Here is a 27,541-nt window from a genome sequence, read left to right on the forward strand (position 1 = left end):
TGGTACTGCTTGCGGTTGAAGCTGGTAGAAATCCACCTTCACGTCCTCCACTCACCTTCACTTGTGGCCAGTGGATATTTTGTGGCCGCAGGCAAGAACTGGCATCGAGGACCTGCATAATGACCCTGGCATGCCAGAGGTGGTTTGGAAGCAGCACAGCAATTTGACCATCCCTTTCCTCTATGTTGGTTTTAGGGTGCAGAATTGCTTCTCGTTTGTGAACGGACTGTCGCCGGATATCAGAGTCCCCATATTTTCAAGATATGTTTTAGCCATGTTGGCTTATTTTTATGTTATTTTCCAAATGTGTCGCACCTAACCGCACAGTAGTGTGGTGCCATGCGTATTTGTGGCTGTGAATGGGGCTGTTTTTAATAGACGTGTGTAGGTGCAACAACGTTTTCATCATGGTACCTGCGCACATCTACATAGGGCATTGCATTTCTTTGCTGTGCTGGAAAATGTGTGTTCTTGCATGCGTTTCTGCACCACCAATGGTGTGAACAAGTCCTAAGGGCTGGTTCACACTATAGAAACAGTCTAGATGTGTTCCTGATGGGTTTTTTTCATGCCCTTTTGGCATGCATGTTTAGTGTGTTCCAGTACATTTTGGATGCGTTTTGGACATGTTTACATTGCATTTTTGTATCCCTTCCACTTATTTTTTTCTATTTTCTTTGTATTCAATGTAGTTAGGGACATGTGCGTTTTAGTACATTCAAGGACGTTTCAATGTGTTCCAGTACAGTTCTGTGCAGAAACAATGCAGCGTGGTCAACTTTGTTTACAGCACCTGCAATGCATTGAAAATGCAAGCGCTGATGTGAACTATGACATTGACAACCATATAACCTTCTTTCTGTGCGTTTGTGATGCTGAAAAAGCAACTGAAACACATGTAGTGTGAACTGGCCCTAAAGGTTATTAGAGGTCAGGGAACAGGACTGACCAGGAATTGTGAATTCAATCAGACTAGTGGTGAGATACAATCAGCAATTGTATAATAATGTGAGATCTGAGCTGTAGCTGATAGAAAATGAGACACATTCACTTGATCAGTAAATAGATAGTTAAAGAGTGGGGCGGTGATCCATAGATTTGCATATGGGACAGGTGATGATGGGGTGGGGGAGGGGGTCAAGTTGTATAAGGAGACAGATTTAAAAGAGAAAAAAGTTACAATGAAATATACACGGCATGAAACTTGCACATGACCTAATTGGCAGAAGAACAGTACGCAAGTAACATTCATCCACTTTCTAGTCATTAGGCAAAATCATAATTGATTGATCAATATTCCTGCCACAACCCAGAAAATTGATCTCCATTTTTTTGGGATGTTGCCAAGACTGGGATTAGAACCCATGACCCAAGTGCTGTAAGTTCTGAGCTTTAACCACTAAACCACAGTGGCGGAAACACAGTTTGAGTTATAATGTAGAATAGTGACATTTTTTAAAAATGATAAAGCGAGCGCTGGTCAAATGATATAGACTAGTAAAATGGTATTACACAAGATAAATATAACCACGAACAGTAGTGCATGAACTCGTGAAAGGTCATCCACCCCTGTGACAGTGTACTACACTATTGAGCACCTTTCTGGCTCCTGTGGCTGAGCTAATTCCTCCCCAGGACCATTTGGGCACCCACCCGGATGGATGGATGGAGCTGGATGACTAACCCATAGCTGCCAGCATACCGCTGCACCCCCAGATGTGCGATGTGTATAACCCATGCACATTAATACTTTTGTTCTGGTGAGTGTAGACCAGTCCCAAGGGTGGTTTACCTTTCACGAGTTCATGCACTACTGTCCGTCACGGAGAGACCACACGTGCCATTCATAGGCACTCTCTGAGTTGGTACTCTCACACGAAGAACATTCCATTATTCAGGAATGATTCTATGAACTTATTTTAGCACGATTTACCAGTTTACATCATTATTGCAATTCTTTGCACTTTTTGGTTTTTACATGCGTTCATTATTGATCACATGCATTTATAGTGCTGCACTTGTCTTTAACATAGAATAGTTATGTGATTAAAGAGAATGAAGATATATAACTATATTGGGAAATTAGAAGTATATAAATTATTTGAGATATAAGTGTGAAAAATTTGAAAATAAAATGTATGACATTCATTAGTAAATGCAATACTTTCCTGATCATTTTGGAGAAACAGCCAAAAAAAAAAAATAGCAAAAGAGAATTTTCAGAATGTAATAGTACAGCTGTATTAGAATTTTCTATCAGAAAAACGCCAATGTTAATAAAGCCCGCGCTTGTGCGCCATCTAGCGAATATATCCGGTATTGCACCTAAAAATGTGCCAGATGGGATACCACATTCACTAATGGCAAAGTAGTCAGTAGACGCTCGTTAATGAGCTTGCTAGACGCTGGTCAGACGACTGATTGATTGACCGGAGTCTGCCTGAATGGTCAGTCTCTGCTAATACACTCACATCTTAGTGAATCAAGGCCCATGTGATCATTTATTATGCTGCTTATATTGTGTTGGGAAACTATCTCTGAAAAAATCTTTTTATAAACAATTAGTTTTTTATGTTTCCTTTGAAATCTTTTGGCTAGTGCAAAGTATTTAAGTGCAAAGATTTGCCTTGTGATCATAATTAATGGCATTGCATTGCACTTGTTTAAATGCATTTTTTTTACAACTTGGCTTTTTAGTTAATGTCTACACCAGTTTTAGAGACAAATGAAAATATCCCAATGGGCACATCCATTTCAATGTATTTTCTATGGTGAAATTTATTCTCACTTTGGAGATCTCCCCAAATTCTTGTTTCTTTGCATGCCTCTGGGAACAGGAAATTTGGAAATGTTTCAGTGAGGACACAGACATAGATGTTTAAACTCCTCTACATTCCAAGAAAAAAAGCAAAACAAGAAAAAGTTTTGACTGGTAAGATCTATTATGTACAGTGGATATAAAAAGTCTACACACCCCTGTTAAAATGTCAGGTTTCTGTGATGTAAAATAAATGAGACAAAGATAAATCATTTCTGAACTTTTTCCACCTTTAATATAACCTATAAACTGTACAACTCAGTTGAACAACAACCTGAAATCTTTTAGGTGGAGAGAAGTAAAAATAAAAAACTAAAATATGGTTGCATAAGTGTGCACACCCTTAAACTAATACTTTGTTGAAGCACCTTTTGATTTTATTACAGCACTCAGTCTTTTTGGGTATGAGTCTATTAGCATGGTACATCTTGACTTGGCAATAATTATTATTATACAGTATTTATATGGAGCCAACAGTTCGCTCAACGCTGTACATTACAATGGGAGAAAATACATGAGACAGTACAATAACAATACAGTGCAATACACGAGGGGTTCAAGGGCCTTGCTCCTTGGAGCTTACAATCTAGGAGTGGCAGATAATTGCCCACTCTTCCTTGCAAAAACACTGCAAATCTGTCAGATTGCGAGGGCATCTCCTGTGCACAGCCCTCTTCAGATCACCCCATAGATTTTCAATCAGTTTCAGGTCTGGGCTCTGGCTGGGCCATTCCAAAACTTTAATCTTCTGGTGAAGCCATTCCTTTGTTGATTTGGAAGTATGCTTTGGGTCGTTGTCATGCTGAAAGATGAAGTTCCTCTTTATGTTCAGCTTTCCAGCAGAAGCTTGAAGGTTTTGTGCCAATATTGACTGTTATTTGGAACTGTTCATAATTCCCTCTACCTTGACTAAGACCCCAGCTCCAGCTGAAGAAAAACAGCCCCAAAGTATAATGCTGCCACCACCATGCTTCACTGTGGGTATGGTGTTCTTGTGGTGATGTGCAGTGTTGTTTTTGCACCAAACATATCTTTTGGAATTATGGCCAAAAAAGTTCAACTTTGGTTTCATCAGACCATAACACATTTTCCCACATGCTTGTGTGAGACTGCAGATGTGTTTTTGCAAAATTTATCCAGGCTTGGATGTTTTTCTTCGTAAGAAAAGGCTTCCGTCTTGCCATTCTACCCCACAGCCCAGACATATGAAGAATACGGGAGATTGTTGTCACATGTACCACACAGCCAGTGCTTGCCAGATATTCCTGCAGCTCCTTTAATGTTGCTGTATGCCTCTTGGCAGCCTCCCAGACCAGTTTTCTTCTCGTCTTTTCATCAATTTTGGAGGAACATCCAGTTCTTTGTATTGTCACTGTTGTGCCGTATTTTCTCCACTTGATGACTGTTTTCACTGTGTTCCATGGTATATCTAATGCCTTGCAAATTATTTTTTACCCTTTTCCTGACTAATACCTCTTAAGAATGAGATCCCTCTGATGTCAGGAAAGACCTACTAGAACAGCCAATCTTTATTTGGGGATAATCAGAGGCACTTTAAATAATGGCAGGTGTGTACTGACTCCTATTTTTAACATGATTTTGAAGGTGATTGCTTAATCCTGAACACAACTGCATCCCCAGTTATAAGATGGTGTGCACATTATGCAACCACATTATTTTAGTTTTTTATATTTACTCCCCCCCAAAAAAAGATTTGTTTGCTTTTCAATTGAGTTGTAGGGTTTATAGGTCACATTTAAAGGTGGAAAAAGTTCAGAAATGATTCATCTTCGTCTCGTTTTTTTTACATCACAGAAACCTGACATTTTAACGGGTATGTAAACTTTATATATCCACTGTATAAAATTGCCTTGCTCACATTATATTATTCAAGCCTTAGACATTCAGTAGTATGAAAAACACTCCTTAAGGCCCCTTTCACATGGGGCTGATTCTGTTGCGATCAACAGGGGATCTTTGAGCAGATCCCTTGTTGACTGGAGCAGAGCAGGAAGATGGCATATCCATGTCCTCTCAGTATTTGCAGAGCGGACCTGGGCAAAGCCAGCTCTGCTGTATGATTGACCAGGAGTAAATAGACTCTACTGTCCATTTACACCCAAGCTACCTACAATACACTTCACCTAAATGGAAAATAAAGGAGTCCTCTCCTTTTTTTTTTTTTTTTTCTTGTGGGCCTGATCAGAGGTAGGCGAGTATAAACAGACCTAGGTCTGTTTACACCCACTTGTCCATGAGGATGAATGCACCTTTTGATCATGTCCACCTGAAAATCTCACAGGCGGATCTGATCGGAATGCCCATCTCAAAAGGGACCGTAAAATGCATTAGTCTCATAGTCCACTTCTTGCCAAAGTGTGGTACACAATAGACTGTAGTAGAAGTATTGATCAGCACTTCACTGCGATCCTGTTGAATAGTCTTCCCTTCCCATACTTAGCCTGATTCAAAACAAACAAGTGGCTGTGTCCCATACAAAGAGGCCAGGGACAAGACAATTAAATCCATCAAAATTGTACACTTGGCAAGGAGTAAAAAAACTGGATCACTTTTAGTGTCTACGGACGCAGTGAAAGCATTCAACAGAGTAAACTCTGATTTTATGTTTGTGGTACTCAACTTATAAGGCTACAACAACGAATCCTAGAATGTAGACAGGTTATATATTTCCACTCCACCACAAGGTTAAAATGCCACAACCTCTTGTGAAGAGCGTTTCAGATAACAAATGGCATAAGACAAGAATTTATGTTGTCATCAGGCATACCTTTTCCTATACTAAATCGTTTAATTAGACTAGTTCAAATGGACTAAAAAGTCCATGACTTTACTATAAATGAACATGAACACAAAATAGAAGTGTTCATGACTTCCTGTTTTTCCAAATGAATCTGCACATGTCCATGAGGGGACTGCTTTTCTATATTCAAAGAATATGGTGCTCTATCGAACTACAAGATCGGTTATATCCAATCCACAGTACTAAATATTAACTTATAAGCATGCCTACTAAGGAAGCTTGAATATAATATTCTTTTACATGGAGCGAAAAAAACACATACGACACTCTGGGAATAAACTACCATCTGAGTTTTCCAAACTGTTTCAGCTTAACCATATACCACTATACATGCCTCTATTCAGCACAGTCTTAAAAAATGGACAACTTTATCCTTCACTTGGTCAATAAAAGTTGAGTTACTCGTAATGTTAGGGTTTTTCTGCACACTATAAACAATCAAAAGCAGACTTCACATGGTTTTTCTGGGTGAATACATGACCCAGAAAACATTAAAACCTCTATCTCTGGGTAAATTGCTGCTCTCATCTGCTCTCTCCACTCTAAACTGCAACTTCAGCAACGCATAGAATCCTGCTATCCCTGGATAAATTGCTGCTCTCATCACTCTAAACTGCAACTTCAGCAACGCATAGACTCCTGCTATCTCTAGATAAATTGCTGCTCTCATCTGCTCTCTCCACTCTAAACTGCAATTTCAGACACGCATAGACTCCTGCTATCTCAGAACAAATAGTGTATATATTTTTGTCTGTTTGTGTTGATTGATTCTCACCTCTTGTTGCACTTTTTTTATGACTGTGGACTGTGTCTGGTCTGTGTTTGAGAAACATCCCCCCCCCCCCCAATTCATGTGATCCTTATCAGTTCCTAATTGGGGCAGAGAAGAGTGCTCATTTGACCATCTCCCTATAAATTTAGATCAGCTCATGGGGGGAGGTCACTGGGGGGGGCAGAGTCACAGGTGGAGTGCAGCATTCTGTGTGAGTGCAGTTTTTGTTGGAGTGCTAAGATGCAGTTGAACCCAGCAGTTGAAGTTAAAGCAGGGTAACTCAAGCAGCAGGAAGATACAACAAGAAACCCTACTGCGCGCTGGATGGACTGCAAGCAAACACCCTGGGAAACCTCTACAAGTCTGAGTGCTACTCCGTGTACCTTTGTAATATGCCGTCTCTACTCCTCCTTTTCATATTACTATCCTGCGTTCCCAAAATTTAATTTCTTTACCCCTCTGCTCCACCCCAAAACTTATACATCTCACACTCACTGCTACCATCTCCCTACTACTGCTCTCATCACCTCTTGCTGATACTTTACTCTCCTGCTGAACCAAACACCAGGACTGGAAGGCATGTACAGTTGTGTACATCCCGCTCCCATGTTACTTTCCTCACCCTTCTTCTAACCTCTGGGGATATCTCCCCAAATCCTGGTCCTCCACTATTTCACCCCCACACCAGGCACCCTCTTTCTTGCAGGATTAGCCACAATCCCCTCAATTTAATATCAGTCCCCGTGCTCCCAAAAACCACCCTCCCTTTTTCCTGTGCACACTGGAATGCCCGCTCTGTCTGTAATAAGCTCACCTCTGTCCATGAGCTTTTTGTCTCCCGGTTCCTTAACCTACTAGCAATTACAGAAACCTGGCTTCAAGCAGCAGATTCTTCTTCTCCCGCAGCACTTTCCTCCTCTGGAGGCCTCCTCTGGACCCACTCACCCAGACCCAGTGATCGGAAAGGAGGTAGGGTTGGTTTGCTTCTATCCCCACTGAGCACCTTTCAAGTCCTCCCTAACCCTCCCTCTCTATGCTTCTCTTCTATCGAGACTCACTGCATCCGGCTGTTTTCTCCCATTTCTTTGAGGATTGCAGTAATCTATCTGCCTCCTGGACCGGTGTCGCGCTTTCTTGATGATTTCTCCGCCTGGCTACCTACTTTCTCTCCTCTGAACTACCCACTATCATTCTCGGAGATTTTAACATCCCCATTAATGTCAACAACCCGGCTACATCCCAACTCTTCAACATAACCTCATCTTTTGCCTTAACACAATGTATGCAGTCCTCCACTCACTCTGATGGGAATACATTTGACCTTGTTTTCTCCCTTCTTTGCACTCCCTACAACCTCACAAACACACCCTTTCCTCTCTCTGATCACAATCTCATCACCTTCACAGTGTCCTCATCTTCAGACACCTATCCCTTCAAGCAGCAAACAATTACCCACAGAAACCTTCACAACTTGAAACCTGCTCCTTTCCACTTTGCAACTGACCAACTCTATGACAGAATATCTCCCCTGTCCTGCCCTGACCTGGCCACTGCTGTCTATAACAGTTCACTTTCATCCACATTAGACTCACTTGCTCCTCTAACAACACGAAGCATCAGGCCCTGACCATTACAACCTTGGCAGACTGACGACACCGTCGTGCGCTAGAGCAATTTGTGGCGTAAAACCAAATCTCACCAAGCATTTATTTTATATAAATCTGCTTTCTTAACATTCAATTCCTCCCTCCATGCTGCCAAACATGCCTACTTTGTGTCAAGGTCCTACCTTTTCCCAGAGGTTATGTTACTCCATGTGCTGGCATCCATCTTGGATTTCTGCTGAGCATGGTGGGAAGCTTTTATGCCTTCAGGTCACTGAGGTCCATCCCCCAGAGGGGTGTGGCTGAGTACATATAAGCATGTGATCCGCACATGCTCTTTGCACTTGTGTCTTTGTCTTGCTACAGCTCTGTGTATACGCTCGTGACTCTTCTGGTATTCTGACTCGGCTTGTGACTAAGACCATTCTCTGTGGTTTCCTTCGATCTGACCTTCCGTTGCTGAACCCGGCCCGTGACCTGTGATTCTCTGTCTACTGTTCTGTACTGTTTTGTCCCGTTGTTGTTGACCCGGCTTGCCTTACTACGCTATTGTCATTCTCACCAGCTACACGCCATTGGCGGCGGCCATTACCGCAGCCGGGGTGTCTCGGGGGCCGCGACCTGGTTCCTGGCTGCATCAAGTCCATCCCCACCATCAGGGGCCCTGGTGAAGGGCAGCCTGGGACTTAGACTCCGCGCCCTGAGGGACTTCGGTCTGTTGGTGGTGGTTGTCGTCAGCCAGTGCGTTACCCTGCCACTAGGCCTACCTGTCCGTTCCACAGCCCTGCCCTGACACTTTGTTACTCTCATCAACAGCTTGTCATCCGGTCCTCGTCGTCTCTTCTCTACTTTTAACTCTCTACTTTCTCCACCTCCACCCAGTACCTCACTCACTGCTTACGAGATTGCAAATCATTTCAAAAACAAGATTGACTCAATTCGTAGGGGCATCGCCACTGCACAGACATCCATCCCACTTAGCATACCTTATACTAAATCTCCCTCAACACTTTCCTCTTTTGATTTGCTACTACTGAAGAGGTCACTAAGGTTTTCTCAGAAGCGCATCTCACTACCTGCCCCCTGGATCCTGTCCCCTCACAACTACTACGGTCACCCTCTTCTTCCATCCTATGCTCCCTCACTCATATTTTCAATCTCTCCCTCTCTAACGGTGCCTTCCCCTCCCCTCTAAATCATGCACACATCACTCCCATACTTAAAAAGCCCTCCCTGGATCCCACCAACATGAACAACTTAAGACCCATCTCCCTGCTGCCATTTACCTCTAAACTCCTAGAACGCTTAGTCTACAATCGCTTCAGCTCCTACCTCACTGACAACAACCTTCTTGACCCTTTACAGTCTGGCTTTCGTTCACTCCACTCCACTGAAACTGCCCTACTAAAACTCACTAATGATCTACTAACCAATGGCCACTACTCCATGCTCTTACTACTTGACCTTTGCGGCTTTTGATGCGGTTGATCATCCCCTCCTCCTCAAAAAAACTCCACTCTCTTGGCCTCCGAGACTCTGCTCTCTCCTGGTTCTCCTCCTACCTATAACAGCGTTCCTTCAGCGTAACCTATAACTCTGCCTCCTCCTCTCCACTTCCTCTTTTTTTAGGAGTCCCTCAAGGTTCCGCCCTTGGACCCTTTCTCTTCTCCATCTACACCTCCACCTTTGGTCACTTGATAAACTCCCATGGCTTTAAGTACCATCTCTATGCTGATGACACACAAATCTATCTTTCTACCCCTCACCTCACCCCTTCAGTCTCCTCTTGCATTACTAACCTACTAAGCGACATATCGGCATGGATGTCACTCCACTTCCTCAAACTCAATCTTTCCAAAACTGAGCTCTTAGTATTCCCTCCGGCCCATGCCCCCTCCCCTGACTTCTCAATCAAGATCAATAACACAATCATCAGTCCCTCCTCTCATTCCAGTTTACTAGGTGTAATCCTGGACTCCCATCTGTCCTTTCAGTCCCAAATCTAATCTCTGTCCAAATCTTGTAGACTTCACCTCCGCAATTTCTCCAAGATACAGCCGTTCTTATCCTCGGAAGCCACTAAGCAACTTATCCACTCCCTTGTTGTATCTTGCCTTGACTATTGTAACTCCCTCCTCATTGGCCTACCTAATCGCAGGCTATCCCCTCTTCAGTATATCATGAATGATGCTGCCAGACTCCTCCACCTTACTAACCGTTCTGTATCAGCCACCCCTCTCTGCCAATCCCTTCACTGGCTTCTCGTTGCCCAACGGATAAAATTCAAAACATTAACAACATTTAAAGCCATTTATAACTCTGCCCCAAATTACATCACCGATCTTGTCTCCAAATATCACCCACACCGTACTCTCCGCTCCTTGCACGACCTCCTGCTCTCTAGCTTCCTTGTCTCTTCCTCCCATGCTCATTTCCAGGACTTCTCCAGAGCTTCCCCCATCCTCAGGAACTCTCTACCCCAATTTTTCAGACTATCGCCTACTCTGCTCACTTTTAGGCGATCTCTGAAAACCTATCTCTTTAGGGAAGCCTATCCTGCCCTCAACTAATAATGGAATCTTCTACTCCTTCCTAGCAGTCCATCCCCCACAGTTACTACCTTTTGTACCACTAGCCCCTCCATCCTAGATTGTAAGCTCCGAGGAGCAGGGCCCTCCTATCCCTCTTGTATTGAACTGTATTGTTGCTATATTGTCTCCCATTATATTGTAAAGCGCTGAGCAAACTGTTGGCGCTATATCAATCCTGTATAATAATCATAATAAAAACATCCCTTCTAAAGGCATCAAAAGGGAGGGGAAGACTAGATGTCCCATATATCAGGAAATATCAATCTTACCAGGATCATCGATTGGTATGTTCACACCCACCGAAAGACCTAGACCAACATAGAACAAGTGTGATCTTTCCATCCTTTATCTGCTCAAAGATGACAGCCATCCAGACCACTTTATAGCACATCCCTAAGTAGAGGTGACTATAAAAGAATTCTCACCTTCACTCAAAAAGTGAGAAATCAGTCCCTTAAATTTTACCCTGACCCCTCTAAGGGGAAACCTAGGCTCTCTACCTTGACACAGTACGGAATATAAAAGTACAAGTATAGGCTTATAAAAGACTTGTTAAAAATGTTGCCACACCCTCCACCTATGCTGCATACAGCTTGTAAAAGAGATCAGTGTAAATGCCTTTTTTTTTTAAATCTACCTTGGTGCGGTCAGATAATCCAGAAGCTGCACTTTCCTTGTGTCACGGAGGGTTCGGCAACAGTACTGAATTCACGGAGCCGTGAAGTTAACTGCCACCTTCCATTGCTCCATCCCATTTCGTGCTGCAGGCACTCACTGACACAAGGACACTGCATCTTCTAGATCACATGACAGCCCCAAAGCTGATTGTAAAGGAGATCTGTGTAAACACCTTTTTAATCAGTATGTGGCATAGATAGACGAAGGGGGAAGACTATGTTAGCATACACATATTGGCTTATACTTCCACTTTAATAAGCAATGGTCTCCCGCATGTTGAGAGAAAGGATGTACACTTTACACTCATCATATATGTTGCTCTCCCTTCATTATCCAGTCACATGCTAGACTGGCACTTGAACAAGCTGCCTTGGTTTTCACGGTAGTACTGAAAAGTGAGGTCAGGCATCTGAGTTTTTCAACTTGGGTGTCTGAGACACTTATTATTCTGTTTGCTTTACTATGCAATGAGTCACTGAGATGTCCCAATGCTTTCCCAGTGAGGAAAGGTAGCTCTAATTGTTTTTGTGGCCTTGGTTACTGAAACCAAGGTTATACTGATGACCAGGATTCATTTTTCATTATGCTGGAATGCTAAGTGATGTTACAAAGTTTTGACGTTTCACAGCGATTTGTATCCACGCAATGGTAGTTTTTCATGGCACTCAAATATTTCTCTGGTCTGCAAAAAAAACTGCTACTTTTAAGTCACAATTTATTGTACATGGATAGTTTCATGTTACTTGTACCATCTGTTTCAATTTAAAACGTTAAGCATAACTATAATACTGGTTATTGAAATATTACTGAATTTCTGTGTTTAATAATATGCAATATGTTAAAGGATTTTCTGCTTGTTTAAATATATAGTACTGTGCAAAAGCCTTAGGTGTGAAGAAGTGCTGTAAATTAACAATGCTTTCAGAAATAGAATTGTTCATAGTTTATTTTAATCAATTAACAAAATGGAAATTAAATGAACAGAGGAGAAAAATAAAAATACATTTTTTTTATATTTTAATGCACAGAAGCACAATATATTGGCAAATTGGTTGGTAAAATATAAAAGATGGTGGTATGCGGAGTAAATAGATATCAAACCTGATATGCTTTAAAACTGCATGCCCCGTGCATCGGCAACAAACTGCATGCATTTTTAATATCTATAGGCGATGCTTTAAAAGCCTTTGCAGGCTACCATTTTAGATTTACACAGGAGTTATACTGCTAGAATTACTGCCCTCTCGATTAGACATTCACATCGATACCTTACATGTATGGTGCAACTGCTGTGTACATACTGACACGGGGCTGACGCTTGCGTATGCCATTTCACATGGAGGACAAGGGTGCTTTAATTGTTAATTTTTTTTTTTTACACTGTCCCTTTAATTTTTTTATAACTTTTATTGTTATCACAGGGAATGTAAATATCCCGTGATAGCAGTAGGCAGTGACAGGCATTCTTTTCTGAGAAATCTGGGGTCTATTAGACTCTAGATATCTCCTCTGCTGTTTAATCATCTGATCTCACCAAGATCTGTCTGATCAGATGCTTTCCCAATTTAAAAATGGCGCTGTTTATATCTGGCAAAACAGAAGTGACGAAATGCTCGTAGCTTCCGGTTTCTTAGACTGTAGAGATGATTGGCACCATTCCAGTCTCTGGTCAGCTGGCGGAAATGCTGGCTGCATTCTCAGGTTCCCGAATGGCATCGGGCTGCCCAAGAAAGTCATGGAAGGCAACAGGAGGAGGGGGCATCTCCTGCTTCTTGTAAAAGCAATCCTGTGGCTAATTAGCCACTAGGATTGCTTTTACATGAAAGCCGATCTCCGGCTGAAAAATAAATGATACCAGGATGATGCCTGCAGGCATCATACTGGTATAACCATTCAAATCTCAGTGATGTACCAGTACGTTGCTGGTCCTTGTTGGATATACATGTTTTGTTTTGTTTTTTTGTTCTTTTATGCAACCTGTGGGGTGAATGAAAAAGAGAAGAAATCTTTGCCAGAAAAAGTTTGTGGTTTGCCCGAATATACCACCCTGCATCCACCCACTTCTAGTGGTGGGCATACATTAAATGTTCTTTATTCACATCAATCGATTTGGATGAAGAAATCTCTGCCCCCAATTTTTTTTAATTACTTGTGAAGCATAGGAGTGATCCACCCACTAACCACCTCAGGCTTGGGCATATATGTTTTTTTTTTTTTTTTTTTTTGTTTTTTTAACTGCGGATGAAATATCTCATCCAACAGTGCTGCACACACTGACATATATTCTGAGAGCCTGTTGCTGAATGGCATTCCTGCAAAGACAACAGCAATAAAACAGTAACTCAATAAAACAAGAACTATTTTTGTTTCTCTTTTGGCCAGGGCCAAGAATTAGAACATTTCTATACACTTTGATTCTCACTCCTAAATTCTTTCCACAATTTAACATCAACATTTCCCCTTATGTCTAATGTTATATTGTCTGTCACCCTTCATCCATCCTGCTCACATAGCTAGATGTTCCTTTAGCTGTTTAATCTGCATGATCCTTAGTCTTTGTGGATCCTTACCCTTTGTGGTAACCCTGTTACCAATTGTGGATCTCTGTCCACTTTAACCATTTATCTAGGTGCTCAGTATAAGCTGAACCACATCTTCGTTCCATATATTCTCTAGCACACCTCTTTTCTGGGGGTACACTCTTTCCTTTTATTTCCTTACTTGTTCCTCATAATAACTGGCTAGTCTTCTCTCTTCTGTACATGTGCCTATACCCTTTTGCTTCCTAGATTTTCTATTACATCAGATGTATGCTTCATATAACCAACGCTACTCTTCCTGTTTTTATCTGTAACACTCCGATATACAGTAGACCGTGACAACATAACATAAAACCGCCAATCAGTAGAGTTTGATTAGGGGAGTAAAATAGGTGCCTTTTGTCCCAATAATGCCTTACCAATCAAGGAAGTATGATATCTCAAAATGTAAGCAAAGGCCTTACGTCAGCCAGATGATTATCAGAAATTCCCAGATCATCTCAGGCACCTCGTTTTCGGACTCTTACGGTCACCGGGAAATCCCCTCCTAGGCAAAGCTCGCCATCTGTTCTGGACATTATTACTGCAATGTTATAGATGGGCAACTCCTATCCTCATAATGATTAGTAAATCCAAATTAAAAAAGATACACTCTGCATCTTTCAAATAACAGTTCTGTTCTGTTTATTCTGCCCATTTAAAGTTTTGTAATGCACATGATTACGTAGGTAATACATTAATATTGCAGTTGTACTTTTATGGTAACAAGGGGTGTTACATTATTAGTGCTGTGTACAATACATAGGCATAACATACAAAATAGAATACAATTTTATACAGAATTTACAATTTCCTTTACAAGGCAAAGGGTGGTCACACCAAATTTTGGTTTGGTTTGGATATCTCTTCTGTTCATTTACTTTTGTTTTGTTACTTGATAAAAATAAAATAAGGCCCCTTGCACGCTGGTGTCAGACAGTGCCTTGAAAAAGTATTCATACCCCTTGAAATTTTCCACATTTTTGTCATGTTGCAACCAAAAACGTAAATATATTTTATTGGGATGTTATGTGATATACCAACACAAAGCGGCACATAATCGTGAGGTGGATGGAAAATGATGAATAGTTTTCAAAAATATTTACAAATAAATATCATCTGAAAAATATAGGGCAGTTTTAGAAGAAAACCTGTTAGTCTGCAAAAGACTTGAGACTGGGGCTTAGGTTCACCTTCCAGCAGGACAACAACCCTAAACATACAGCCAGAGCTACTATGGAATGGTTTAGATCAAAGCATATTCATGTGTTAGAATGGCCCAGTCAAAGTCCAGACCTAAATCCAATTGAGAATCTGTGGCAAGACTTGAAAACTGCTGTTCACAGACACTTTCTATCCAGACATAAGCTGGAAGAAAGGGGAGAGGGAGACCTGTGTGTCCAATGGTCTCACCCCTTGTTGATGGATTTTACTGGTGCCACACCCCTTAAGACACAGCAAAATACGTAGACCTTATCTGAATGAAGCTAGTGGGGCTTTTAAAGGCACCATACCAAAATGAAAAACAATACTCAAAATATAAAAGATTTAAGCTTTATTGAACAATGTTAAAACCACAGTTGTGGAGGAATTTTTGATCATTCACATAGCTCATATTAAGACATGTAGCTTGAGCATGACAACAAGCTTATTAGATAACATTGCTGAGAATATCCCTAGATGACATAACTTGCATAGTTGACATAATTAACTCAAAATCTTTCTCTGATCTTCCTCCGATACGTTTCGAATAGCCCGCTTCTTCAGGGAGATTCAATATATCAAGAAAATGTCAGAAAAAAAATAACACCTGTAGCAGTCAGATATTCAAATTTACCAGACGATGGCATCAGGATGTTCATAAGGAGTCACAAGGAGCCCTGACCATTTGAATTTGAAAAAAAAGTTCCTCCAACAAGGGTAATTTACTGATGTTTATGTTGGAACTTGTGACACTGTGTACAATGTCCTAAAGATAACAATGCATCTCATTTCAATCAGAAAAAAACTCAGCATTGTTTACTCTCAAGTGCAACAGGCCTGACACTTCTATTTCTGAAAGCATTCTTAGGCCCCTGTGCGTCATAATTTACTGACCTTAACTCAGGAACTTGTGAAGCCTGTGTGCAAGGGGCCAAAAACTGTGTGTAAAGACCTGAGTAATGTTGAGTGTAGGTGAGTAAACGTATAAATGAGTACACCCCGTTTCAAAAGTAAGACTTTCATCAATATCTCAATGAACACAAGAACAATTTCCAAAATTTTGCCAAAACTGAGCTTTATAGAACATTTGTTTAGCTCATTACATGAAAGTAATGCCCCGTACACACTAAAAAAACTGTACGAAAATTTTCATAAGAGGACCGATCATCCAATAATTGGATCGTTAGTACACAGCTTTCAAGAGCCGATCACAACAATTCTTGCAACAATATCCGAAGGGACAAGCACAAAAATTGTTCTTGTACGATACCAGATCGTACGATTTTCATTTAATCAGTATAGTAGTCATCCGAAAATACAATACAAATACAATACATGACATCACTTTCAAAATTCTTTTCTTTCATAGGAGCATTTTCGTATCTTTAGTAACCTTTTCACTTTTGATGTGAGACTAGCAGGCGAAAAAAAAATGGGCGATCGTTCGTCATCATGTGTATGGGGCTTCAGGTTAATAATATAACTTAATTACAAAAAGTTCAGTTTTACTCAAATTAGGCGATGCAAAAATTAATACACCCCACAACAGAAACTACTACATCTAATATTTTGTATGACCGCCATGATTTGCAAGAACAGCACCAAGTCTACTAGGCATGGAATGAACAAGTTGGCAACATATTGCAACATCTATCTTTTTACATTCTTCAAGAATTTTATAGCCTGGATGCTAGATTGAGAGAGATGCTCAACTTGTCTCTTCAGAATTCCCCATAGGTGTTCGATTGGGTCCAGATCAGGAGACATACTTGGCCACTGAATCACTTTCACCCTGGTCTTCAGAAATTCAACAGGGGCCTTAGATGTGTGTTTTGAATCATTGTCATGCTGGAAAAGTGCACGATGACCAAGGGCACGAAGTGTTGGTAGCATCTTCTCTTTCAATATAGAACATTACATCTGTGGATTCATAAAAACATCAATGAAATGCAGCTTCCCTACATTCATTCAGCCCCACAGAAGTACACTGCCACCACCATGTTTCACTGTAGTCGCCATGCATTTTTCTTTGTACACCTCAACTTTGCAATGACATACAGTTTTGAAGCCATCAGTTCCAAAAACATTTATCTTGGTCTCATCACTCCAGAGTACAGAGTCCCAGTAGTCATCTTCTTTGTCATGGGCCCTGACAAATTCTAGGTGGGCTTTTTTGTACATGGGCTTCAGGAGAGGCTTCCTTCGTGGATGACACACATGCATGGCATTCCTCTGCAGTATATGCCATATTGTGTCATAGGAAATGATCACCCCAGTTTGACTTTCTTTAGCTAACTGCAGTGAGCTTGCATGGCGATTTTCTTCACTTCTCATCAGAAGACGCTCCTGTTGAGGTGTTAACTTCCATGAACAGCCTGGATGTCTCTGTAAGATGGTTGCAGTTCCATCTTTGTTACATTTTTGTATCAGTTTTTCCAGTATTCTGACGGATAAGTAAAGCTTTGCTGATCTTCTTGTAACCTTCAGCTTTCTTGTGTAAAGAAATTATTTTCCTTCTCAGGCCTTGTGACATTTCTCTTCCATGTGGTGCCATGGCTGACAGCATGAACTAGGAAGGGGTATTCTTTGTTAAGTAACACCCTTTAATAAACAACTGTCTGCTGGACATCGTTTAATGGAGAATTAGACTCACCTGTAGTTGAATTCTTGGTAATTAGGATTTTGTTGTCTAATATTTAGCTTTGCTCCTAAGACTTTTGTTGGGGTGTATTCTTTTTTGCAACATGGTTTTGAATGAATTTGTTAGGAAAATACTTTTTTGTGGGTGCAAATTAACAAATCTTGTTTGCAATCAATGGCCCACATTTGTGGGAGTATTTTGTAGTATAGTGTCCCATAGAAAATGTTAATTATGAAAAGGAAATAAAGGTTTTCTGACAAATTTGTTGGGGTGTACTCATTTATGCTGAGCACTGTAGTTGAGTAAAATACTTCTTCATTGCCAGTATTGTGGCCCCTTGCACACAGGCATCACAAGTTCCTGAGTAAACATCATCAGTAAATTGTGATGCTTGTGTGCAAGGGGCCTAAACGAGTAAACACACAATTAAATTACTGCACGCAAATGAATAATTTTCTATTTTTGTACTCAGTGCTGTATTACTGATATTTACTGAACTGTGTACAATGTCCCATAGACAACAATGCATCTCATTTCAGTTCAGTAAAAAACTCCCCTGTGCAACAGGCCTAAATTTACAGCATTTATACTCCTGCCTAAAACTTTTGCACAGTAATGTATATGTTCATTTTAGATACCTTATTTAAAGTTTTAGAAAGCTATTTTTGTAGGTCTAATCTGTTTCTGTCTTTCCATTCCTTGATGATTTATATAACTTTTTAACATTTTTGCTAGTGTTGTATATTCTTTGTCCTAGTAAAGTTGTATTAGTGATGGATATGATGATTTTGAATTAATTGTATCACTTATACCACCCATGTGCTTGTGATAGTTTACAGCCTAGCACATAGTGCTGTAAACTAGTTACTATAGGGATGGTGTGGAAGACTGGGGACATTCCCACAATGACATCTTTCGAAAACCTTTTTCAATAATTTTCTATTAGCTGATTTACTGTCCATCTCTGCTGTTGTGCATGCTAAGCACCACACAGATAAGTCATGAGGGAAAAAAACCGAAAGGATCCATCTGCTCATTTCTGCTACATTGCCCTGATGCAAGATTACGCTAATCTGGTTTCTTGTCAGGACAGGTTAGTGAAAGCAGGCGAATGGCTGAGACTTGGAAAAGACTAGTTGTACAGGAAATCATGAGCTGCTCCCATGCTTGCCATGTTGAGCATAGCAGAACAGCATGATGATAAGTGTTCTAAAGTGGTACATTTACAGTACAACAGATTGCAAGATTAATGCACAGTTTTATATCTAGCTATCAAGGGACTGAAGATATTATTTTTCTTTCTTTCCCCCTAATTTTGCATGTAGTAAATGGCAGAGCTGTACTTGTATATTTGTATAAACATGTATATTTTATGCATTTATTTGTCTAAACGTGAACATGTTTATTGCAAATCTTTGACCTCTTAAAATGTGTCCTCTAAACACAGACCTTTTCATAAAATACCTTATCTCCATTTGTTATCTGCATCTTCTGATTGACAGTTGTGACATTGCAGGTTGAACATCCCATCACAGAATGCATTACTGGCCTGGACCTTGTCCAAGAAATGATCCGTGTCGCCAAGGGTTACCCTTTGAAGCACAGACAGGCTGATGTCCCCATAAATGGCTGGGCAGTTGAATGTCGTGTCTATGCAGAGGTAAAAAGCGCTGCTAATGGCTGATCTTGCTCAGAACTCTGACATTGTAATGTGACGCATCATGTGACCAAGGTGAAGTGAAGAATTTACAGTGACTATTTGCAGTCTATGGGACGTTTTAAAGGATCATTTTCTTTTACATTGTATTATTGTTAGATTGATATGAATATTTTTTTTCTGATTTTAAGTAATCACAGAAATATAGCTAATGAACTGTTGAGAATCCCCCTTGTGGTTGAAGGCATCCAGGTTATACAGCCAGATATTATAATCACTTTTAATAGGGGCTCCTGCTGTTTGAACCATACAATAACTGGTACTGAAAGTCTAGTTTCCAGTCTACTCTAGATGCCTGTGCAATATGCTGAGTTAAAGGATAAGTACATGTTTAGTTAGAGATCAATACAAACCCTCCTGGCTAAATCTATATAATCATATACAGTGGGGATCGAAAGTTTGGGCACCCCAGCTAAAAATTTGTATTAATGTGCATAAAGAAGCCAAGGAAAGATGGAAAAATCTCCAAAAGGCATCAAATTACAGATTAGACATTCTTATAATATGTCAACAAAAGTTAGATTTTATTTCCATCTTTTACACTTTCAAAATAACAGAAAACAAAAAAATGGCATCTGCAAAAGTTTGGGCACCCTGCAGAGTTAATATCTTGTACTGCCCCCTTTGGCAAGTATCACAGCTTGTAAACGCTTTTTGTAGCCAGCCAAGAGTCTTTCAATTCTTGTTTGAGGTATCTTTACCCATTCTTCCTTACAAACGTCTCCCAGTTCTTTGAGATCTCTGGGCTGTCTGTCACGCACTGCTCTTTTAAGGTCTATCCATAGATTTTCAATTATGTTGAGGTCAGGAGATTGTGAAGGCCATGGCAAAACCTTCAGTTTACGCCTCTTGATGTAATCCCCCGTGGATTTCGAGGTGTGTTTAGGATCATTATCCATTTGTAGAAGCCATCCTCTCTTTAACTTCAGCTTTTTCACAGATGGCATCAAGTTACCATCCAAAATTTGCAGAAATTTTATTGAATCCATTTTTCCTTCTACTCGTGAGATGTTCCCTGTGCCACTGGCTGCAACACAACCCCAAAGCATGATTGATCCAACCCCATGCTTAACAGTTGGACAGAGGTTCTTTTCATTAAATTCTGTACCCCTTCTTCTCCAAACGTACCTTTGCTCATTCCGGCCAAAAAGTTCAATTTTAACCTCATCGGTCCACAGAACTTGTTCCAAAATGCATCAGGCTTGTCTATATGTTCATTTGCAAAGTTCAAATGATGATTTTTGTGGTGAGGACGTAGAAGAGGTTTTCTTCTGATGACTCTTCCATGAAGACCATATTTGTACAAGTATCTCTTTATAGTGGAATAGTGTACCACAACTCCAGTGTCTGCCAGATCTTTCTGGAGGGATCGTGCAGTCAAACGTGGGTTTTGAATTGTTTTTCTCACAATCCTGCGAGCTGTTCTGTCTGATATTTTTTTCTTGGTCTTCCAGATCTTGCTTTAACTTGCACTGTTCCTGATGACTGCCATTTCTTAATTACATTCCGGACAGAGGATATTGACATCTGAAAACGCTTTGCTATCTTCTTATAGCCTTCTCCAGCTTTGTGAGCGTCAACTTTTTTCAGTTTCAATTTTCTAGACAACTGCTTAGAAGAACCCATGGTGCTGATTGTTGGGGCAAGGTCAGATGAGTCTGGGTATTTAAAACCTTTGAGATTGACATAACCTGGTCTTCCCAGACGATGATTGAGAACAATCCATGACACTGGCAGGTCTCAGCTTTGCAAAGGGGGCAGTGTATGCTATAAATTCTGCAGGGTGCCCAAACTTTTGCAGACGCCATTTTTTTGTTTTCTGTTATTTTGAAAGTGTAAATGATGGAAATAAAATCTAACTTTTGTTGACATATTTTAAGAATGTCTAATCTGTAATTTGATGCCTTTTGGAGATTTTTCCATCTTTCCTTGGCTTCTTTATGCACATTAATACAAATTTTTAGCTGGGGTGCCCAAACTTTCAAACCCCACTGTAAGCCCCCCCCCCTCCCAATATGGAAAACAGCATACCTATGATTCGATCTGTCTAGGGCTAAAGTATGTTTAAATTTCACCTTGTAAATCAACCCATTCAGTTTTAAAATAAACATGAAAGGCACAACATTTGTGTATAGATATATAAAAAAAAATATAAACACATTTTCTTTTTTTTATAGGTGACCCTATACCCTCTGTTCTCAGCTGCATAAGAAACTCAGGAGAAATGGCGAACAGTGAATGGCTGTGCAGGAGGGGCATCAGGACAAGCCTGATCATTGCATTAGCTACCAACACAGCCAGAAAACTGATCATGCTGTGCTCTCATGCCTAGTGTGGTCAGTTTTTATTAGGAAAGCAGAGGGACTATCAAGAACACCAGGGATTTCCCACAAAGGAAGCAATGCAAAGAGAACAGGATACTTTTTCATACAATTACATGGTACAGCAGGCACATATTGGGAATATGAAATATTGGGTTTACATATTCTTTCATATTTAACTAACTACAGTGTTTTGTAGGTCTTATTAAAATTGGATACACTTACCAAGCTTCAGAGTAGATTTGGTTCCCAGTGAATAATGTCCAGGCTGCCAGACCCTGTCGTCAGTTGACACATGTTCTACACTTCATAATGACAATGGCCTTTTATAGTTAAGAGGCTTTGCAATAAATATGTTTTGCTTTAAACATGTCAAATTGTAATTTACTTTGTTCACTCTGGCCTCTGTGTAATGCCACAGAATCAGCACTATGGGTTAAGGTAGTTGTTTTTTTGTGCTGCAAAAGTAATTTTTTTTTCTTTTTACCCACCCTGGAATGCTGTGGTAGCCATTGACAGTTACACTGAAATGGACAGGAAACTGATTAGTCATACTCATTAATAAGCATGAAAGATTTCCGAGCAGCATCTGTTGACAGCAAAAACACATCTATATGACAGTGCAATGTAGTCTTGATATTCTGGCACAGGACTGAGAAATCATGTTCTGTTTAGCAATACCTATTTTTGATTTAGTAAGGGAGGGTTATAACCAAGGCTTTTCTTCATTCACTTTTCAAGGGACAACGTACCTCTTCTGGTAGCTCCTGTACCTGTATTGTCTGAGAAAAAAAAGCCCTGGTTTTATATCCGCTGTCAGGGGATAATTTTGCCATCTGTTTCCCATTGTTATCCGTGTCAACAGAACTAGTGTCCCCAGTGTAAGATGTCCTCTCTGTTCCTGTTCTGGCGACCACCCAAAATTTGGGATTTTATTTTCACTTTCAATGATAATAGTACACAAGACAGAGAGGGTGAATCTCCCTAACGGGACAGAGACAGCAATAAAAACCCGACAGATGTTCTAATTCCACTGCACTGAAAAAGAAAAATATGTCTTTAATTATACTTTAAACCATATCTTTGAAGAAGTTTAAATAAACTTGTCAGGAAATTGCTAGTTGACGAACTAGCTTTCATAAAAAAACAAAAGTTAATAGTGCTGATCTTTAAAACCTCAGAAATTTCCTAATATTGCATTCCTATGTATGTTTTTTAGGATCCATATAAATCCTTTGGCCTACCATCAATTGGTCGTCTTTCTCAGTATCAAGAACCACTTCATTTGCTTGGGGTATGTGATATTTATAAAAGTTATTTGTGAATGTGTTTTCCTTGTTCTTAGTGAAATAAATTTGTATTTTTGAAAAGGTTTTAGTGAGCTCGGTAGTGACGTAGGTTTACTCCTTGGAGCAGTCAGAATGCTGCTTATGAAGCATATTTTATACAGATGATTTTGCTTAACATTTCTGATTAAACTATTTGTTTGACAATGTTCTGCTACATAAAAAAGAATATAAAGGTCTCCCTTTTCTTTGTAATAAAAGTAAAATTGTGGTGTTACTGTGTGTGCCTTTGCCTGCGCATTGACAAGGCTATGCCATCTGTGTGTGCTATTACTCAGGCTGATTACTTGCATGAAAAAAGGAAAGAATTCAAAATGTAAGGATGTTATTGAATATGTGATTTATTTCACTTCTTAAAATTGTTTTTCCCATATTCTTTCTAATGGGACCTGACCCTTTCCTAGCTCAAAGACTTCATGCTGTGTTCAAAGCCTGCAAGCAGAACAAAAATTGCAAGGGCTTAACAGGCATTATGTCTTGCTAAATATTAGAAAAGAAAACATACATTAGAGGTTGTGCTTAAACATCACTTGTGAGCATCATGCAACAATTCATTGAATTAAAATGTGTGTTAATTATTCAGGCTCCCCCCTCTATATGTTCTACATTTTAATAGCTAACACGATGTCAAACATTTTGCCCTTGCAAGTTTTTGCAATTTGCAGTTTTCAAATGTGAGACCTGTTGAAAGTACAAGTGATAATGGACAAAACCATACCCCCTATGGTCAATGTCCCACCAAATCTTTCTTCAATTAATGCTGCAGCAGGAGTTTTGTGTAAAAACATTTGTGCTTGCAAGTTATCTGTATAAAGAAGAAAAAAAAAAAACAATTATGTCTTAAATATTCTGTGTACTGCTGCTATTTGCTTGTATGAATTTAGCAAGTCAGCTGCTAATGAAACAAGGGATGGAAGAAGTGATTGGGTGCTGAGGAGTGCACACTAAGCTTTGTCTATCATTATTGCTAGGAGCAATCAAATTGATGCCAGCAGGACAGTAGATGCGTTGACAGCTGTAATTATGTATCTCCATGGTGATCACTTTTGGCCTGTCATGGAGGCCCTCTTGTCCCCTCCCTTGCAAGCATTTAATCAGAATGGGCTGTCACATGTCAGGTAGACATGGCGGGCTGGGATTTGTGTTTTGAGGGAGAGGTTGAATTGAAAATGCAGGGTGGGAAATGCCTGAAAGCTTCACATGGGATATTCCTGTACAGGCAAAATGCTCTTTAATTATGCTAGAGGCTGTAGTGAGGGCATTACCTATAGTGCTAATGCCCCATTTCATAGTGTGTTATGTTGTTCTGTGAACATTAAAATAGATATACTGAGTCAGCAGCATCCTTTTTTGTCTTATCATGGAATTAATTGCAAGCCAGTTAATTATGTTTTCACAGAGTTCCTTCCTTAAGACTGAGTTTTCAATTAACTAAGTTTTTAATGATTTATTAAGAATTGTTATGCCAGAAGCACAAGTACCAATGCTATAAAAGTCCTATTCACATGAATTGTCAATAGATACATGTATAGGCCATTATAGCATTATAGAATATATGTGGCAGTTAAATAAACCCCAAAGCAGACATTTATTATATTGTTCCTACCCAGTTCTTAGATGTCGTGGCTTTATTCATTTTTTCTTTTTTAGGTTTGCTTTCCTTTATTTTCACTTGCGGATGTAGACAGTCTATTTTTCAACAGAACAAGCTATCTTACAGATATTGCAGGGGTGTTCACAATGATCAGCTTTTAATTATGTAAAACCTTTATCCCAAAAGTAACAAAACTGTTGTTGTAACTGCCTATAAAATGTTAGCTGGAGTTTGGCTTCAATTTGTTAGTGTGTCTAAATCTGCTAGTGCATTTAACACTCCCCTCTCCCTGAATGACATTGTTGCTGTCCATTTATGTCTCTGTTGTTCCTTCATCCAGAGTATAGACACTCATACAGGAGGTGTTTTACTGGCCATATCACCAGGTGTAAATAGAGGGAAAAAGTCCAAAAAAGGAAACCTAATACTGCCACCACATCTAATGCGCTTGGTAAACTGCAATATATTACATTTTCAGCTTATGGTTTAATGCCACTTCAATGATTTCTACGTGTATGTGTAGGTATATATGTTAGTGTGTGTGTGTGTATGTATACAGTTAGGTCCATATATATTTGAACACAGGCACAATTTTATTTTTTTTTAGGTATTCGCAAAACATATTCAAGCTATAGTTATATAATGGATATGGGCTGAAAGTGCACACTCTCAGGTTTAATTTGAGGGTATGTACATCCAAATTGGAGGAAGAGTTTAGTAATTACAGCTCTTAAGAGTAGCCATCCCCCCTTTTTCAAGGGACCAAAAGTAATTGGACAAAAGAATATAATCATAAATAAAATGTTAATTTTTAATGTTTTGTTGAGAATCCTTTACTGGCAATGACTGCTTGAAGCCTGCAACCCATGGGCATTACCAAAGACTGGGTTTCCTTCTTTCTGATGCTTTGCCAGGCTCTAACTGCAGCTGTCTTCAGTTGTTCTTTGTTTGTGGGTCTTTTTGCCTTTTAGTTTTGTCTTCAGCAAGTGAAATGCATGCTCAATTGGGTTGAGATCAGGTGTTTGACTCGGCCATTGCAAAATATTCCGCTTTCTTTCCTTCAAAAGCTCCAGGGTTGCTTTTGCAGTGTGTTTTGGATCATTGTCCATTTGTACTGTGAAGCACCCTCCCAATCAATTTTGTTGCATTTGGCTGAATCTGGGCTGACAGTATCTCTCTAAACACTGCAGAATTCTTCCAGCTGCTTTTGTCTTCTGTCACATCATCAATAAACACCAATGACCCAGTGCCACTGGAAGCTATGCATGCCCATGCCATCACACTGCCTCCACCATGTTTTACAGATGACCTTGTGTGCTTTGGATCATGAGCTGTTCCAAGCCTTCTCCACACTTTTTTCTTCCCATCATTCTGGTACAGATTAATCTTCGTTTCATCCGTCCAAAGAATGATTTTCCAGAACTGGCTATTTTAGATGTTTTGTTTTACAAAGTCTAATCTGGCTTTTCTATTCTTCAGGCTTATGAATGGTTTGCACCTTGTGGTGAACCTTTTGTATTTGCTCTCGTGAATTCTTCTCTTTATTGTAGAATCTGACAATGATACGCCCACCTCCAGGAGAGTGTCCTTCACTTGTCTGGTTGTTGTGAATGGTTTTACTTTACCATAGAGCGGATCTTGTGATCATCCACCAGTGTTTTCTTCCGTGGACGTCCATGTCTTTTTATGTTGCTGAGCTCACCAGTGTGTTCTTCTTTCCTCAGAATGTACCAATCTGTTGATTTGGCCACTCCTAATGTTGCTGCTATTTATTTTGTTTTTGAAGCCTTACAATGGCCTGTTTCTTTTACATGGACAGCTCCTTTGAACACATGATGTAGGATCAGCAGTAATTCCTAAACCTTTCCTCCAGTTTGTATGTACATACCCTCAAATTAAACCTGAGAGTGTGCACTTTCATCCCATATCCATTATATAACTATAGCTTGAATATGTTTTGGTAAATATCTGAAAATAAAAACTAAAATTGTGCCTGTGTCCAAATATATATGGACCTAACTGTACACAGGTGAAACTCGAAAAATTAGAATATCATGCAAAAGTTCATTTATTTTATTTTATACACCTGTGGCCACAGAGGTGACAGGAACACCTGAATCCAAATCCAAACATACATACAGGTGAAACTCAAAAAATTAGAATATTGTGCAAAAGTTCATTTATTTCAGTAATGCAACTTAAAAGGTGAAACTAATTGTGATGGGAGCGTAAGCAGGACAGAACATGCAAAGAAGATGGGGAACACACAAAGCTTTATTGAACTATGCAAGACACTCAATCAGGACAGTTCATGGCACTCCGCGACATGCGGCTTGTAGGGACACCCACGGTAAGCGGGCTCACGTGGATTCAACGGGACTCTGGCTGTGGAGGCTGCCCTCAACACAGCTCCCACACAGCATACTAGGGGCAACATCAGGCCCACAGGGACTCAACAGGACTCTGGCTGTGGAGGCTTCCCTCAACACAGCTCCCACACAGCATAATAGGGGCAACATCAGGCTCACGGGGATTCAACGGAACTCTGGCTGTGGAGGCTCCCCTCAACACAGCGTGCTAGGGACGACATCAGGCACACGGGCACTCAGCAGGTAGCGATGGCTCAAGCACTCAGGGGCATCACAGGTAGCTATACTCCAGGCACGCCATGGGGGCGGTTCAAGTAAGGGTAGTCTGGGAGTGCACCATGGACAGTTCAGGACACGGGTGGTTGGTGCGCACAACAGGTACAGTTCAGTACACGGGTGGTCAGTGCGCACAACAGGGACAGTTCAGGACACGGGTGGTCGGTGCGCACAACAGGGACAGTTTAGGACACGGGTGGCCGGTGCGCAC

At 40.3% G+C, this 27,541-nt stretch overlaps 1 protein-coding gene across 1 annotated transcript in view; it reads left to right on the forward strand.

The window, feature by feature from the left end:
- LOC149456761 (propionyl-CoA carboxylase alpha chain, mitochondrial-like) overlaps nt 1-27,541 on the forward strand; it is a gene marked incomplete at its 3' end in the record, with an annotated part of 701,434 nt that overhangs the window by 371,946 nt on the left and 301,947 nt on the right. Inside the window, exons 13-14 of the mRNA XM_089684514.1 lie at nt 19,224-19,367; nt 22,965-23,039. Coding sequence (XP_089540640.1) covers nt 19,224-19,367; nt 22,965-23,039 — 219 coding nt within the window. The remainder of the gene's footprint in view (nt 1-19,223; nt 19,368-22,964; nt 23,040-27,541) is intronic.

The sequence above is a fragment of the Staurois parvus genome, unplaced genomic scaffold (assembly GCF_062004578.1).
Source record: "Staurois parvus isolate SC_StPar_1 unplaced genomic scaffold, SC_StPar_1.0 ptg000349l, whole genome shotgun sequence".
NCBI classification, from domain to species: Eukaryota; Metazoa; Chordata; class Amphibia; order Anura; family Ranidae; genus Staurois; species Staurois parvus.